Source organism: Bos javanicus, chromosome 3 (assembly GCF_032452875.1).
Source record: "Bos javanicus breed banteng chromosome 3, ARS-OSU_banteng_1.0, whole genome shotgun sequence".
Classification (NCBI taxonomy): Eukaryota; Metazoa; Chordata; class Mammalia; order Artiodactyla; family Bovidae; genus Bos; species Bos javanicus.
The window spans coordinates 58,800,674-58,819,257 of record NC_083870.1 but is presented as its reverse complement, the minus strand read 5'-3'; the positions used below and the strand labels follow the sequence as shown (position 1 = coordinate 58,819,257).

Genomic DNA, 18,584 nt, shown 5'->3' with positions numbered 1-18,584 from the left:
AAGTGTCTGCCACTGCTCTGCCTCCCTAGCTGGACTGTGAGGTCCTTGTAGGCAACAGTGGTATCTAATTAACCTACATCTCCACAGCATCAAACACTGAGTCTGGTGTGTAGGAGACAGTTGTTGAATGCACAAACATACACGAGTGATCCAACTATTATGCCTTCAGCTTCAAAATCACAGTCATTTTTAACACAATCACGGCACCCATCATTACTGCTATAAATAAATAACAAAATTTCAATATTTATTTTTTTAACTTTTTTTTTTACACTGGAGTATAGCCACTTAACAATGTTGAGATAGCTTCAGATGCTCAGCAGAGTGACTCATACATATAGTATCCATTCTCCCCTAGTCTTCCCTTCCATCCAGGCTGCCAGATAACATTGAACAGAGTTCTCTGTGCCATTTAGAAGCATTTTATCCATTTTAAATATAGCAGTGTGTCTGTGTTTATCTCAAACTCCCTAACTATCCCTTCCCCTGACTCTTCCTGGTAAACGTAAGTTTGTTCTTTAAGTCTGTGAGTCTGTTTCTGAAGAAAACTTCTGAAAGTTTTCCATGGAAAACTTCAATATTTCTTAAACAAAATAAGGACAGAGAACTCAAGGCAAACACATTTTTAATGAAGTCAAAGATTTACTTACACATATTCAAGTCAAGCAAAATACTGATGTACTTACTCATCTCTATCAGAACAACTTATACCATAAGCCCATCTAGCTATGAAAGCAGGCTAAAAGTTGTATTCCCTTTAATTTGCTATGTTAAACTAATTCAGGTTTGTCCCCGTTGATTTGTTGGGCAAAATTAAACCCACCCTGTACTAATTCGTACTTCTGTCTTCATGGTCTGCTGTGCTCATTTCTCTGGTCATACAAACACGATGAACCTACAGTCCAGTGATCTATTCTTTCTATGTGACTCTACCCCTTCATCAGCGCTCAGTTTTAGTAAGACAATGTACATTATTACATTGTTTGATGATGACAAAGTAAACTAGGATGGTGTTACATGCACACATTTTAAAAGGGGATTTGTTGTTTGAGATTACTCTGTCCATTTGGATGAGAAGTGCCTGTTTATGAAATGTGCCTGAGGACTCTGACAGATTTAATGCCTAATATCAGTGTAGGGAAAGCAGTGAAAGCCAACTTCAAAGGTCAGGGGAGCATTCTGATGGAACATCAGGGATTTCGCTACAGTAAATAAAGATTCATCTACTTCATGGGGTAAACAATGCACTGCAGTCCTATAAGGTGTAAATGAAACCTTTTCTCACTAAGATTTCAGTGATTTTACCTTCAATTATGGTACCTCTTGATTAGGAGAATGAACTCTACCAAGTGTCCAGATCTCCAGTCAGGAAGCTGGGCTTTCTGATGTGGTTACAGATTTTAACAGCAAATGCTGTCAAGTAAATAATAACCATCACTCATTTTCTAAACACACATCTCCAAATTTAGATTGAGTTTCATGAATCATTTATTTATGATGCAAAGATAGTAGAAGGTAAATCTGTTCAAAAGTCTTAAGTAGATTTTTCTGTGTTGTGGTTTACATTAATGAACTAGATACCTAATTTTAAAGAAATCTGAGCTCAGTAAGAATTCAAAAACATGCAAAAGCAATTTCACAGCATATCTGAATTATAAGGGATCCATCCCTGCCTTCTTAGTTTTATGATTCTAAGGATCTCTGCAGAAAGCTCATTTTCAGCTAATAGTATCTAATAGAAGTCACTCCCTACTCATCATTACATTTTTTCTTTTCAAGGCTTTCAAGATCAACTGCAGGGGAGTAGATTACATTATTAGATGCATCCAAGTTTCCAAGAAACAGTTCAATTTCCAAAAGCTTATTGCCAAGGCCACGTAAAAGAGTCTGAAAAGAAACACCCTGAAAGGCAGCAGTTGTTCTAACCAGTTTGAGGTGACAATTTATCAAGAACCGTTAATCTGCTGCCATGTGAGGCGCCTCTAGTTCATTCACTTTCCAGCTTGGTAAGAGTCTGGGTAATTTCTAATTATGGCTTAGGGCAGTTTTCTCACCTGAAGTTAAACAGAAGTTTGAGGAAATGTGTGCATTTCAAAAAGCAATCAAGCAGTCTGCTGGTAAATAAGGCACAATTATTCATGAACTGTGCCCAGGCAATTTGGGGATTTCATATAAATGAATTATTTTTTTTAACTAAAATGAAAAAAAAAACTTAGTTTTTTAGGAGGGAGGGAGGTAAAATGATTCACTTAGTTAATGTCCAAGTTATATTGTACATCGTTAGTGTATAAAATGAAACTCAGGTAGCAGTTTTATTGATTTAATGATCCATTAAACTCAACAACTGGCAACAAGCCCTTCAAGCAAAAATGATCATACTTTCATGAGAAGTTCAATTCTGCCACTAATTAGCTGTGTGTGACTTTGGATCAGTTACTTAACCTTGGTTACCCAAGACTCAGTCCCCTTATCTTTTAAATAGAGCTAATATTAAAAATAATTCTGAGGCTTCCCTGTTGGCTCAGTGGTAAAGAATCTGCCTCCCACTGCAGGAGACACAGGTTCGATCCTTGGGTGGGGAAGAACCGCTGGAGAAGGAAATAGCAACCCACTCCAGTACCCTGTCCTGGGAAATCCCACAGACAGAGGAGCCTGGTGAGCTACAGACTATGGGGTTGCAAAGAGTCAGACATGACTTAGTAACTAAACAACAAAAATAATAACATTATCCTTTTATTATTCACACACACACACACACAACTTGGTTGGTTATTAGACACGATCTTAATGCTCACCTTGCCTTTGGAAATAATATAATTATGCTTTTTCCTAACCAAATAAGAAGCCAGGACCAAAATGCTGCTGCTGCTAAGTCGCTTCAGTTGTGTCCAACTCTGTGGACCCCATAGACGGCAGCCCACCAGGCTCTCCCGTCCCTGGGATTCTCCAGGCAAGAATACTGGAGTGGGCTGCCATTTCCTTCTCCAATGCATCAAAGTGAAAAGTGAAAGTGAATTCGTTATGTCGTGTCCGACTCCTAGCGACTCCATGGACTGCAGCCTACTAGGCTCCTCCGTCCATGGGATTTTCCAGGCAAGAGTACTGGAGTGGGTTGCCATTGCCTTCTCCCAGGACCAAAATATGTAGATGCAAATAGCTAACTGCCCTAATAGAACAGAAATTACCATGCAAATATGTATTGCTTACCTTTTCCATTTACACCTTCCTGTCCACCACCCCTGACTCCACCCCCACCCCCCACCCCTGGCCTTCATGTCTATTTCTACATTGGAGATTTATTACCTTGTGCTAAATAGATGGGGAAACAGTGGAAAGTGTCAGACTTTATTTTGGGGGCTCCAAAATCACTGCAGATGGTGACTGCAGCCATGAAATTAAAAGACGCTTACTCCTTGGAAGGAAAGTTATGACCAACCTAGACAGCATATTCAAAAGCAGAGACATTACTTTGCCAACAAAGGTACGTCTAGTCAAGGCTATGGTTTTTCCAGTGGTCATGTATGGATGTGAGAGTTGGACTGCGAAGAAAGCTGAGTGCTGAAGAATTGATGCTTTTGAACTGTGGTGTTGGAGAAGACTCTTGAGAGTCCCTTGGACTGCAAGGAGATCCAACCAGTCAATTCTAAAGGAGATCAGCCCTGGGTGTTCTTTGGAAGGAATGATGCTAAAGCTGAAACTCCAATACTTTGGCCACCTCATGTGAAGAGTTGACTCATTAGAAAAGACCCTGATGCTGGGAGGAATTGGGGGCAGGAGAAGAAGGGGACGACAGAGGATGAGATGGCTGGATGGCATTACCGACTCGATGGACATGAGTTTAAGTAAACTCCGGGAGTTGGTGATGGACAGGGAGGCCTGGCGCGCTGCAATTCATGGGGTCACAAAGAGTTGGACACGACTGAGCAACTGAACTGAACTGAACTGAAGCATTGCCTTCTTCCTAAAGAGGTCCCCAACAATGCAAAGGCTCTACGTAGGGATAACTAAAGCCATTATTACTTTGTGAGAATGAGTTTGCTTGGCTTTTTTCCTAGACAGAATACTTTATATATTAATACTTAGTACCTGGGAAAATATAAAATGGCTCTGAGAGAGGGCTGAAAGGGCAAAGGATATATTTCACAATTTTCCTTGAATAAATTTTGTCAGTTAATCATTTACTAAGTACTAAAAACCTTCTGGAAAAAAATTTACAGAAAATGGCATTAGTATTTGCCTCAGGAAGAGAAGTGGGTGGTAAGGTACAAGGGTCAGGTGAGGGGGAAAGAGTTACCTTTACTATGTTGCCTTTTGTGCCTTTTGAATTTGGTACTACAGGCAAGTATAATAGAGATTTTTATTTTTTAAAAAATCCAGTCATCACACCCTGTCACTTGCTTTATTTCAGCATTTAGATATTTGTTTACTCAACTTTTGATATTTATAATCGACCTTTTCCCCCTCTGAAATGTAATCTGGATTCATTTAAAATATGACTAGCTTTTCAAGGCTAATTTATTTGTCTTCAAAGTATTCAACATATGAAGGCATTCATATTCCTGAAGACATGGAGTTATAAGACAAGTAATATTATTTGCTGATTTTCTCTATATACAGTTTTCTTCACTAAAACTTACGCTTGCTGCAGACATGGTCTGTGTTTTACTAATCTTTGGAGGCCCCTTTAGGGCAAATACTGAGTGTGCACAGAAGGGTTACTTTCTTGAGTTTGGTTCTCAGTCCTTTTTTCCAAGGAAGAAAAGTCATTAAATATAACATGATGTTTTGATTAAAAAGAAACTTCTCAGCATTTTAATAAAAACAAAACAACAACAAGAGACAAAGGCATTAAAAGAGAGAGGAAGAGAAAAACAGTTACAAATCACCCAGAGTTGCAATGAAACTTTTGGGACTCTACTGACTGGAAATGCTTAAAAAACACCAAATATGCCATAATAAGGGAGAACAAAGGTTGACTTAAAATCATAGACACATTTTTTTTTTCAACAAAATATTTGCCACATATACAAGGTCCAGGGGATAACATGTTGAACAATGCAGATATGATTCTTGCCTCACAGCTTTCATAATAGTGGGGGGGCAACAGAAAGATACACAGACAATTATCATATGTTACAATAAATATAACAGGGCATACAGAGGTGTTCATAAAAGGAGAACCAATCCTATGCTTGAGAAAGTGAGATCAACATCACAACACTTGGAACTAGACCTTTCAGTTTAGTTCAGTTCAGTCGCTCAGTCATGTCCAACTCTTTGCGACCCCATGAACTGCAGCACGCCAGGCCTCCCTGTCCATCACCAACTCCCAGAGTTCACCCAAACTCATGTCCATCGAGTCGATGATGTCATCCAGCCATCTCATCCTCTGTTGTCCCCTTCTTCTCCTGCCCCCAATTCCTCCCAGCATCAGGGTCTTTTCTAATGAGTCAACTCTTCGCATGAGGTGGCCAAAGTATTGGAGTTTCAGCTTTAGCATCAGTCCTTCCAAAGAACACCCAGGGCTGATCTCCTTTAGAATTGACTGGTTGGATCTCCTTGCAGTCCAAGGGACTCTCAAGAGTCTTCTCCAACACCACAGTTCAAAAGCATCAATTCTTCAGCACTCAGCTTTCTTCGCAGTCCAACTCTCACATCCATACATGACCACTGGAAAAACCATAGCCTTGACTAGACGAACCTTTGTTGGCAAAGTAATGTCTCTGCTTTTGAATATGCTATCTAGGTTGGTCATAACTTTCCTTCCAAAGAGTAAGTGTCTTTTAATTTCATGGCTATAATCACCATCTGCAGCAATTTTGGAGCTCCCAAAGATAAAGTCAGCCACTGTTTCCCCATCTATTTGCCATGAAGTGATAGGACCGGATGCCATGATCTTAGTTTTCTGAATGTTGAGCTTTAAGCTAACTTTTCCACTCTGTTCTTTCACTTTCATCAAGAGGCTCTTTAGTTCGTCATTTTCTGCCATAAGGGTGGTGTCATCTCCATATCCGAGGTTATTGATATTTCTCCTGGCAGTCTTCATTCCAGCTTGTGCTTCTTCCAGCCCAGCATTTCTCATGATTCACTCTGCATATAAGTTAAATAAGCAGGGTGACAATATACAGCCTTGACATACTCCTTTTCCTATTTGGAACCAGTCTGTTGTTCCATTTCCAGTTCTAACTGTTGCTTCCTGACCTGAATATAGGTTTCTTAAGAGGCAGGTCAGGTGGTCTGGTATTCCCATCTCTTTCAGAATCTTCCACAGTTTATTGTGATCCACACAGTCAAAGGCTTTGGCATAGTCAATAAAGCAGAAATAGATGGTTTTCTGGAACTCTCTTGCTTTTCTGATGATACAGCAGATGTTTGCAATTTGATCTCTGGTTCCTCTGCCATTTCTAAAACCAGCTTGAACATCTGGAAGTTCACGGTTCACGAATTGCTGAAGCCTGGCTTGGAGAATTTTAAGCATCACTTTACTAGTGTGTGAGATGAGTGCAATTGTGCGGTAGTTTGAACATTCTTTGGCATTGCCTTTCTTTGGGATTGGAATGAAAACTGACCTTTTCCAGTCCTGTGGCCACTGCTGAGTTTCCCAAATTTGCTGGCATATTGAGTGCAGCACTTTCACTGCATCATCTTTCAGGATTTGAAATAGCTCAACTGGAATTCCATCACCTCCACTAGCTTTGTTCATAGTGACACTTTCTAAGGTCCACTTAACTTCACATTCCAGGCTCTAGGTGAGTGATCACATCATCGTGATGATCTGGGTCATGAAGATCTTTATTGTACAGTTCTTCTGTGTATTCTTGCCATCTCTTCTTCATATCTTCTGCTTCTGTTAGGTCCCTATCATTTCTGTCCTTTATTGAGCCCATCTTTGCATGAAATGTTCCCTTAGTATCTCTAATTTTCTTGAAGAGATCTCTAGTCTTTCCCATTCTATTGTTTTCCTCTATTTCTTTGCATTGATTGCTGAGGAAGGCTTTCTTATCTCTCCTTGCTATTCTTTGGAACTCTGCATTCAAATGGGAATATATTTCCTTTTCTCCTTTGCTTTTCACTTCCCTTCTTTTCACAGCTATTTGTAAGGCCTCCCCAGACAGCCATTTTACTTTTTTGCATTTCTTTCTCTTGGGGATGGTCTTGATTCCTGTCTCCTGTACAATGGCACGAACCTCATTCCATAGTTCATCAGGCACTCTATCTATCAGATCTAGTCCCTTAAAGCTATTTCTCACTTCCACTGTATAGTCATAAGGGATTTGATTTAGGTCATATCTGAATGGTCTAGTGGTTTTCCCTACTTTTTTCAATTTAAGTCTGAATTTGGCAATAAGGAGTTCATGATCTGAGCCACAGTCAGCTCCCGGTCTTGTTTTTGATGACTGTATAGAGCTTCTCCATCTTTGGCTGCAAAGAATATAATCAGTCTGATTTCGGTGTTGACCATTGGTGATGTCCATGCATAGAGTCTTCTCTTATGTTGTTGGAAGAGGGTGTTTGCTATGACCAGTGCGTTCTCTTGGCAAAAGTCTATTAGCCTTTGCCCTGCTTCATTCTGTACTCCAAGGCCAAATTTGCCTGTTACTCCAGGAGTTTCTTGACTTCCTACTTTTGCATTCCAGTTCCCTATAATGAAAAGGACATCTTTTTTGGATGTTAGTTCTAAGAGATCTTGTAGGTCTTCATAGAACTGTTCAATTTCAGCTTCTCCAGCATTACTGGTCGGGGCATAGACTTGGATTACCATGATATTGAATGGTTCACCTTCGAAACAAACAGAGATCATTCTGTCGTTTTTGAGATTGCATCCAACTACTGCATTTTAGACTCTTTTCTTGACTATGATGGCTACTTCATTTCTTATAAGGGATTACTGCCCACAGCAATAGATATAATGGTCATCTGAGTTAAATTTACCCATTCCAGTCCATCTTAGTTCGCTGATTCCTAGAATGTCGATGTTCACTCTTGCCATCTCCGGTTTGATCACTTCCAATTTGCCTTGATTCATGGACCTAACATTCCAGGTTCCTGTGCAATACTGCTCTTTACAGCATCAAATCTTGCTTCTATCAGCAGTCCCATCCAGAACTGGGTGTTGTTTTTGCTTTGGCTCCATCCCTTCATTCTTTCTGGAGTTATTGCTCCACTGATCTCCAGTAGCATATTGTGCACCTACTGACCTGGGGAGTTAATCTTTTAGTATCCTATCTTTTTGCCTTTTCAAACTGTTCATGGGGTTCTCAAGGCAAGAATACTGAAGTGGTTTGCCCTGGGCAATTTATTTAATCTCACCCAGACTCAGTGTCATCAACTTTTAAACACAAATAATGATAACAATGAGCTCAAAGAGTTGATGTGAACATTCATTGAAATGCATGTCATAAATCCAGCACAATGTCTGGCAAATGGCAAGCACCCAGTAACAATTAGCTAATAATATTAATGGTAACAGTAAGCTGAGAACTGACGCATGAGTAGGAAAAGCCAGATAAAATGCAGGAGAGGAAGGAGGAAGAGTGTCCTGGGTGAAGGAGAAATGTATGCCCATAAAAGCAATAGTATAGTGAGTCAGAAAAAGAACCTGGCTTGAGCCAAGGGTTGAGAGGCATGTGGGGTGGGGTCAGAGATGCAGCTAAAGCTGAAAAGGCAAGCAGAGCCCAGCTCAATGGGTTTATCAAGCTCAGTGGAGGCCCTTCTAGAATTTTAACCAGAAGAGGAACAGGATCAGATTTGAGTTTTAGAAAGACCAACTTGGCGGAAAATGGAATGAGTAGTAAGAGACAGGAAACAAGGAGATCGGTGTTAATAATTTTTTTTTGAATAGTGTTAATAATTTTAAAATAATGCATTGGCTGTTGTGTAATTTCAGTTAGGGAGATTAGTGTTACATGAAATATTTATATATAATAATTCAAGAGGGCCTTAAAATAATTATTATCAGCTTATTGATATTAGCTAATTGTTGAGCTGTTAGCTGTTGAGTTGCTAAGTCATGTCCAACTCTTTTGTGACTCCATGGACTGTAGCCTCCTGTAGGGTCCTCTGTCCGTGGAATTTTCCAGGCGATAATTCTGGAGTGGCTTGCATGTTCTTTCTCAAGGAGATCTTCCTGACCCAGGGATCGAACCATGTCTCTTGCTTGGCAGGTGGATTTTTAAACACTGAGCCACCTGGGAAGCTAACTAGTATTTTATTAATTCATTTGTTCATTCACTCAGCAAGCATTTATTAACTTCAATGTAGGCAGCAAACTATGAGAGATTTCAAAGAAATCTCTGAAGCACCCCACCCAACATGACTGCCTGAATTCCTTTCTCTGATTGGAAGGTCTGTTACCCTGGGGATCTGATCAGAGCCAATGGCAAAGGTGATGTGGGGAGGGACCACACACCAGCAGAAAACTCAACCTGGGAGGCAGTGCTACGGAGCAGATTAGGATGGAACCTGAGGCATGAAGACAACTCCCCTTCACCCTGGGATGGGGAAATGTCACTATAACTGCATCAGTGTACAGTAGACTTCTTATTGCTCAAGGAGCAAATCTTCCATGACCCACTGGGCAGTGAATAAAAACACTTCATGAAATGTCCTGCCCTCTATATTTCAGATGGATTAACAAATTTATTACCAAAATTCTATGAAATAGGTATGATTATGTCCACTTTACAGGTGAGAAAACTGAGGCAAGAGATAGTCCCCAAGGTCACAGGATTACATTCAGTCTGATGTTCTTACAGTCTGATGTTCAACCTATTACACTTACAGTCTGATGTTCAAGCTATTACACTATGTGGCCTCTGGCAGTGGGCCACGTACAAGATACAAGAGTGAGGTCTTTTTTAAATGTATGCCTCAAAATCTGATGGGGAGACAGATCACTACCCACTTTAGCATCAGGAAGGCCAAAATTTGAAAGGTTTTATTATAGGAATAAAATGAAATAGATGATTAAATATATTCACAGTCTCTTAACAGGAAATTGGACCAGCCTCAACAAATGAGTACCATTTTGAAAGGGTTTTTAAAATCTACCTTACTCTTTTAAACAAACCACAGTTTTGCCATATGGCCTAGGACACATCAGAAAGTGTTCAAATGTGGTTACGTGCTTATCAGTTTAAAACGGAGCAGGTCATCTCACAGACTCAAAGATGGAGAGGCATGGCAAAGGAGATAAAAGAGCTAAGAGAATGCGACCTGTTACTCTTGGTTTTCTGCTAAGGCGGGGTGGGGAAGGAAAAAAAAGCTGATAATCTCAGTGAGAAATAAACCAAATATGCTTTTTCTCTCAGATCAAGCAAAGTTCTATCATCCACTTGCGTAGGGAAGCAGGTGGAGAATAAGCACATTTTTAACTATGAGCTCTGTGAGACATTTCCAACGTGAATCAAATAAAGACAAAACAGGGGGGAAAACAATCCCTAACCCTCCATATAAGAAAGAAACTAGCAGCTTCTTGCAATGCCACTTGATGCCAATAGCAACCGAGAGTCTTGAGCCCCAGCTCTTAGCAGGCAATGAGAAGAATCCCAGGCCAGATGGCATTTAAAAATCCAATCTCACTCTATTTGTCTCTCCCCACTAACCTACCTTGTGTTTAAAGCAATCACTGCCATTTTCACAAACTGCAATATTTTAAAGTAGTCACCATCCTTTGAGAACACAAAAAGCTCTAATTACTATGAGTTTTAAAGTAGAGAGAATAAAAATTATGGAATTTGTGAAACCATTTCCAATTAAACATACACACACATACACACACCCAACACCCTACACTGAATACAGCTTTTCCAACCCAGACACCACAGCTCAGCAAGCCAGTCTTACATTCATTCACTTGTTAGTCCCTTTCTGCGGGACTCTCTCCACTGAAAAGTAACTTGGGACGCCGTAGATCTATGAGAACCGACATCCCGTTCCTTCGTCTGGACAGCCCTGATCCCAGCTCTTGGCAGGACTTGTGGGTTCAGGGTCACCAACCCGCCCTCAGAGCCCTTCGCCCAGCCTCCACCCGCCCGCCTGGAAAGGCACCTCTCCCTGCCCCCAGCTCCCTGGGAAACGGGCAGAGTTGCACTGTCTTTACTGCTTTTTAATCTTTACAAATAAAAATGCTGTGAGATGGATTCCCCACCCCACCCACCTGCCCGAGTCTGCACGACCACACTCAGTCGGGTCCTCTCCAAGGCATTCAAGCTGCGCCGGCAGCCGGGAGGCGTGAACAATGAACTTCTCTTTCGCACACACACCCTCTCCCCTAAATGGGAAGTTCTGAACTAGCCCGGGGGCCAGTTCCGCGATTTCCCCGGCAAGTCGGTCGCGCTCGGTAGGTAAGGGCCGGGCGAGCATCCCGGGCCGCACCCCTCGCTTCTCCGGGCGGGCAGTTACCTCCTTCCTCCGGCTCGGCGCCCCGGGGCGGGTGATCAGGGCCGTCTCCTCGCACACCACGGCCACGTCCTCCACGAACACGCAGTCTGGGAGGCTCTCGTCGGCGGGCAGCTGCACCACCTGCAGCCCCAGCTTACTGCCCAGCACGCCCACGTAGAGCTGGTGCTGCCGCTCAGCGCGGGCGAAATCCACCTCGTCGCCCTTGGTGCGCCTCAGCGCCTGTTGGGCGAGGGACTCGGGCAGCGCCCGTACCACGACATGGGTGGCCCGGCCAAAGGTGGCTGGGTGGCCGAGAGAAGCCATGGCTCGGGGTGGCGGCGCGGGGCGCGGCGGTAGGGTCTTGTGCGGGCAGCGCTCGCCGAGTCTGCGAGCGCCCGGCGGCTCCCCTTGGCAGCCGGCGAATGTGGTGCAGCGGGAGCCCTGCTCGCGCCCGGAGCCCTGCCCGCGCGACTGAGCATGCCCAGAGCTCCGGGCGCCTGCCCGCGCGCAGCCCGCGCGCCCACTCGGCGCTCCCGGGTTTGCAGGCGGCCCAGGCGGGAGTTGTAGTGGCGACCGTCGCACGAAGTCGGGGTGAAGGCGGCGGCCGAGGAAGCGGGGAGTTCGAGAGGTGTGCGCTGGTGGGTGCTGGGTGGGGGAACCTCGGCCAAAAGGCGCGGTACCTGAACCTGACATTACCTGTATCTCGCCGCAGGTGCACCCCTCACATTTGGAGAGCCGCTGTGGTCTGCGCAGAGCGACTGGAAGGGGTTGCTTGGTGGTCGGGAAGCCAAGGATGGGATGATTCCTTTCTGGATAGATACTTTGACCTCTCTCTCTAGTCTGCTGTTCCTAGGTTTCCCGGCATGTGGTCCTGCCCCCAACCCCAACCTCCCCCTCCAGTTCCCAGGATGAGAATCTGTCTTTGTACCCAAGTCCATGTTACCTTGGGGCTTGTCAGATGGCTCGGTGGTAAAGAATCCATCTGCCAATGCAGCAGACACAGGTTCAGTCTCTAGGTCTGGAAGATCCCCTGGATAATGGCAACCCACTAAAGTATTCTACACACTCCAGTATTCTTGTCCTGATAATCCCATGGACAGAGGAGCCTGGTAGACTACAGTCCATGGGGTCCCAAAGAGTTAGACACTACTGAGCACGCATGCATGCCATGTTACCTTGACTTTCTCGGCAAATGACCCCCTCAGCCCCGCCAGACTCAAGATTGTGAAAAGGATCTTATTTCTTCCTCTCTGTAAGGACAAGAAACACAGAGAGAAATAGACATACAGAAACTCACAGTGTTTCAAAGACAGTCGGTTCTTATGAACAGAGTGGGTGCGCGCCTGCTCAGTTCCATCAGTTCCATCCAACTCTTTGGACCCCAAGAACTGTAGCCCACCAAACTCCTCTGTCCATGGGATTCTCCAGGCAAGAATACTGGAGTGGGTTGCCATGATCTCCTCCAGGCGATCTTCCCAACCCAGAGATCGAATCAGTGTCTCCTGAGTCTCCTGCATTACAGGTGGATTCTTTACAGAGTCATGGGCAAAGTGCTATGAACACTGTGATTATGTGTGATTCTGGAGTTTTTGCCTTCAGAATAGGGAGGAAAAGACCAAGTATGTTTTCATCAGCCATAGATGAGTGCTCACCTTGAGCAGTTTCAGATGTGGAGCATCACAACTCTTTTGTCTTTGGGAAAGAAGGTTTCCAAATTCCTCCCTTGCCTTCCCCTCAGGCCTGTTCAGACTCTGAAATTCTCATATTTATTAAATGTTTCTTTTCTCATACCCCTTGGGAGTTCCTTTTCCTTCATAATGGTACTAGGCTTCTATTTTCCCATCTCACACATTACAGATAAAATAATCCATGGGATCTGCTTTTTTTGAGGGGAAGATCCACTTCAGGTTGTAACTCCAAAATCATCTCAGTTAATAATCTTATTTCCTCAAATTCTGTAGCACATTTCTAATTTAAAGATTAATTAGATCATAGAACATTAGATTTGAATGGGATCTTAGAATCACTTTCATTTAACTCCCTACCCAATGTTCTGGAATTCCAGCTAAAACATCTATGACAGTCACCAGTTCTTTACTTGAACATTCTAAACTCACTTACAAAGTGTATTCTACTTTCAGAGTTATCACAAGCAAAGCATTTTTATTTGGGGCTTATATACCCCTGGTCCCAGTTGTGCCTTCTGCCATTACCTAACATGCAAGTGTTCTTTCACAAGGCAGCATTCATACATCCCAAGACAGTTCTGCTCTCCTTGCTACCTGACACCCCCTCCCACTCGCTGTCCTAACCCACTCCGGGCCTTGAGGCTAACCCACCAAAAAAGAACTAGTGACTGGTTTCTAAATCTCTTCAATATTCTGGTTATCTTCCTTTTGGTTCATATCAGTTTGCCAGTATCCCTTTTAAATCATAGTATCTAGAGTAGAAACAATTCTTCCTGTGTGGCCTGACTCTCACAGACTGTAGTAGGACCCTTATTCCAGGTGCTAGGCTTCTATTAACACTGCCTAAGCCCCTGGAAGCAGAAACAACAACCCACTCCAGTATTCTTGCCTGGGAAGTCCCATGGACAGAGGACCTGGTGGGCCACAGTCCATGAGGTTGCAGAGTCGGACACAATGTAGCAACTAAGCATGCAAACATGCAGTGTAGGTTTCAAGGAGATACCTAGCTAGCTAAGGATCCTGGAACAGTTGTCTCAGTTAAGCACAGAGGAGATGTGATCTGCCTTCTCTCCCCTCTCTCTCTCAAGGATGACTTGAATTTACCCAGATGACACGGCATTTCTCAGCTCTGAAAGTGACTGGTTTTAAGTGAAGGACAGCTCCAACCCTGATGCTGGGAAGTGGGACCAAAAGTAACACAACAAGCCTTTGAGGCCTACTGGGTTCTACTTCTGAGGCAAAACTCTCAGGGGACCCATGCTGTTGGCATCAAATTAGTGTCCAGAAATTACTTGATGGTGTCCTCCGCAGGGGATTCTCACCAGTGCTACCGGTGAAAGTTACCTCATGTGCTGAGCTTGCCCAGGCTAAAATATGGGACTTGGTTCCCCTCTTTACTTAACACTGAGGTTTCATGTACCTACATTGGTCCCCACCTAGCAAGCTTAATTCATGCCCATGCCTTGTTAAAGCCTGAATACTTTGCCATGAAGTGCCCTGAGCCTAATTACAAACAAAGTCCCATGTATCCACTCTGGGCCCATGTCAACCCAGCAGCCAATTAAAACCTGAAAGATTTTTCCTATAAATTGACATTAGCCACATGTTCCATACTGAAATTGGGCCTCTTTTTTTTTTTTATCTAATTTTGCAGTTACCCCTAGTAAATGTTATCTGCTTCATTCCAACTTGCCTCATTTTGATTCTGTCATCCTGTGCATTATTTATTACCTCTAGCTTTGTATCATCTGAAATTTGATAAGCATGCCTTCTGTCTTCTCTAAGCAGTTGTCAAAAAGTGTTGGGATGTGTGTGTTGGTGAAAAGAATAATAAAGACAAACTCCAGTAAATTACATTTACATGCCTTCCTGCTTGAGTGATGAAGGACTATTTTTGGGAACATGGACTTTATTGAGTCTAATATATATATATAAATTCATTTTCCTCAGAGATATTTATTGAGAATTCTCAAGGCACACTACCATGTTATATACTTCAGAGACATACAGGCAGCTTTAAAGCATGATCCTTGACCTTGAAGAGCTTACTGGGAAAACAAGACATCCAAAATAAGAGCTATGCTAAGAGTACATGAGAGTTACTATCAACAAAGTGGTATAGGAAGTTAAGCAAAAAAGAAAGCACTGTGGCCAGTAGGAGTGAAGGAGAGCTGCTTGAAGATGAGTGGTCTTGGTTTAGGCCTTGAATAATTTTTTGGATGTGAATATTTGCAAGAATAGAATAAGAATCCCAAGGAAAAGTATGTGCAAAAGCCAAATGCATGTTCAAGGAACAACAGATCAGCTCAAATCATGTATGCATTGGTTAAGATAACTCCAGCTGCTGTAACAAAATGACCCCAACACATATGGTGGAACCAAGTCGATAGTGTATCTCTTGTTCCCTTAAGAGCTAACACAGATGTTCTTGATTGGTTCCTGACTCTTCTCCAAACAACATACGGGGGGTCCGGCCTTCTTGCATTTTGTGGCTCCAACACTTTCAAATATAGCATCCAAGTTCAGTATGCTCATCTTCCTCAAGCTGAAAGAAAATTATAAGATGCAGTATCAGATGTAAGAGGCTTGATGGGCCAGGCCAGGAAGTGATACCCATCACCTCTGCTCGCTTTCCTCTGGCTGGAACTCAGTCATACAGCTACAGTGACCAAAGGGAAGAGCTGGGGAATAGTCTTCTATGAGCCCAGAAAGGAGAGGAAACAGGTTAGGGAAATAGCTAGCTGGTTTGTGCCCCAGAGTACAATGGGGAAAATGGAGAATAAAGGTAGAAAGGTTTAAGCTTTCATCGCTTGAGCAGTGGAGAGACATATGGTGTGGAGACTGAGTGTAGCTTCCGAAGCCAAACCTTGTGGGTGGAAGCTTGGCTCTGCTATTTTCTTATTGTATGCTCTTAGTTATGTTACTTAAAAGCTCTTTGCCTCCTTTTCTTCCTCATTTATGAAACTGGAAACAATGAACCCATTATCATAGGATTATTAGGAAGGTTAAAATTAATAACATAAATGTCTTAGTAAAGTGCCAGAAATGGTATCTAGCACCTAGTAGGTGTTCCTTAAATATTATCCATTAACAGGTTTGGGGGAGTTTGTTATTGCTTTGGGTTTTTAAAATTTTATTAGATTATAGTTGATTTATAATGTTGTATTAGTTTTAGGAGTATAGCAAAGTGATTCAGCTATACATATACATATATTCATCCTTTTTCAGATTCTTTTCTCATATAGGTCATCATGGAATATTGAGTAGAGTTCTCTGTGCTATACAGTAACACTGACAGGTTTTGAACAGAAGGCTTTGAACATGATTTCCTACCAATGGCCAAATCACATACTCACATCCCTTGAATTATCAGAGTCATATAGCTATCCTAATGCTTTCCAGCAGAACCCTTGACCTTCCTAGACTGATAGATCAAATCTCACTCACAAGTGTAATCATAGATTCAATACACATTTTTGAATCTTTGCTACATACCAGGTACAGGAGATATAATTGTGAATTACATTATGGAGCTTATGGTCAAATTGCTCCTTTTTCTCTTCCACAAATTTCAAGATCTTTGTAACTAATTCCCTGTTTAAATTCTATTTGGAATACCTAGAACTGTTTATTTGCTCCTGGCTGGACACTGACTGATACAGAGGCAATTTTTCTTTTCCATTGATAATATATCAATCAATCAAAAGATCTACATTTGAAGTCAAATTTAGATAGCAATTATTTCAGGATTAAAATAGACATTCATGCCTTATTTCTTTATTACCCCATCTTCAGCAGATATAATATTTGCTTTCATTGGGGAATGGGTGTTTGAGGGTAGGGGTTGGAATCCTTAAAGAGAATGAAGGCTCAGTGGTGTCCTCATCCATCCCAAATACTGGGAATACTAGATCAAGTAAATACCACAAATCTGCATTCTGACACTAAGTCCTGAGTGTTTCCAGATAAGAATCATTAAGCTTGACGCAAAGAGTTTTACTGCGGAGGAAACTGCTGCAGATTTCCTTTGACGTACAGTCAGTAAGTTCTGTTTGGTCGAACGGCCAGGCAGCATTTTATAGACAAGGAGATGATTCCAGGGTTCTGGTTCCTAAAGTTAAGATTCGTAGCCCCTAATCTTTGCTTCAGAGAAGGCAATGGCACCCCACTCCAGTAGTCTTTCCTGGAAAATCCCATGGACGGAGGAGCCTGGTAGGCTGCAGTCCATGCGATCGCTAGGAGTCGGACACGACTGAGCGACTTCACCTTCACTTTTCACTTTCATACATTGGAGAAGGAAATGACAAGCCACTCCAGTGTTCTTGCCTGGAGAATCCCAGGGACTGGGGAGCCTGGTGGGCTGCCGTCTATGGGGTCGCACAGAATCGGACACGACTGAAGCGACTTAGCAGCAGCAGTAGCAGCAGCAATCTTGGCTTCTTCAACTTTCATCTGGGAATTCATTCTTTAAACAAATATTTGCCAAACACCTACAATGTGTATGGAAGAGAAATAAAAGCAGTGAAAAGGGCATAATAAATCTGACTTTGACTCCTGCCCTTCCTGCATCTTAGCTGTGTAGTCTTGGTGTGCCCAAGACTCAGGCTTCACTATTTTCTGTCTTGCTCTAAACCAAGGGGACTGCCCTTCATGGACCATATCATCTGGTATCCCATTATTGTTGACTCTGGCCAATGAGAAGCTCTTACAGGAGACGGGAGGACAAGAGGAAACAGAAATCAACATATTTATTCTTCGTACTCCCTTCCTGCTTTTCATGGTTCTAACAACAACCCTTTTATAACCATAGCTTCTGTCTGGTGGTCCCTCATTTTGGTGATTCTAGCTCCTGGCTGGGTTCTTATAACCTCATGTAACTACTTAAATGAAAGTAGTAAACAGCATATTTTAAAGTTCTCTTTTAGTACACAACATTATGAATATTAAAGAAAAAGAGGATGTGAAGAAAAGGCAATTCAGCATTTTCAGAAAGAGCATTTGGCAATATTCAGTGCATGAGGCTGTGCTTGGGGCTGTCCACCCTCTCCAACATCTCAAAGTATTTTTTGGCACTGTGAATGTTGGTCAGTGTAGTTGTAGAAGGGATCAAGGGACCAACACAGCCATGACGTAACGTTTGATGTAAGGATATTGATGAAAGCAGCAAAGGGAGAGTTCCTAACTTCTGTGCTCTGGAAAGAAGTAGCCAGTTGACTCCAACTCAGCTTGAACTGGAGAAGGCAATGGCACCCCACTCCAGTACTCTTGGCTGGAAAATCCCATGGACAGAGGAGCCTGGTAGGCTGCAGTCCGTGGGGTCGCTAAGAGTCAGACACGACTGAGCAACTTCACTTTCACTTTTCACTTTCATGCATTGGAGAAGGAAATGGCAACCCACTCCAGTATTCTTGCCTGGAGAATCCCAGGGACGGGGAGCCTGGTGGGCTGCCGTCTATGGGGTTGCACAGAGTCAGACACGACTGAAGTGACTTAGCAGTAGCAGTAATAGATTTA

General features: G+C 42.8%; 1 protein-coding gene across 1 annotated transcript in view; it reads right to left on the bottom strand.

The window, feature by feature from the left end:
* Positions 1-11,850, bottom strand: part of DDAH1 (dimethylarginine dimethylaminohydrolase 1) — a 157,154-nt gene extending 145,304 nt beyond the window's left edge. Inside the window, exon 1 of the mRNA XM_061411418.1 lies at positions 11,404-11,850. Within this exon, the coding sequence (XP_061267402.1) occupies positions 11,404-11,706 (303 nt within the window). The 5' untranslated portion in view covers positions 11,707-11,850. The remainder of the gene's footprint in view (positions 1-11,403) is intronic.
* Positions 11,851-18,584: the final 6,734 nt, after the last annotated feature.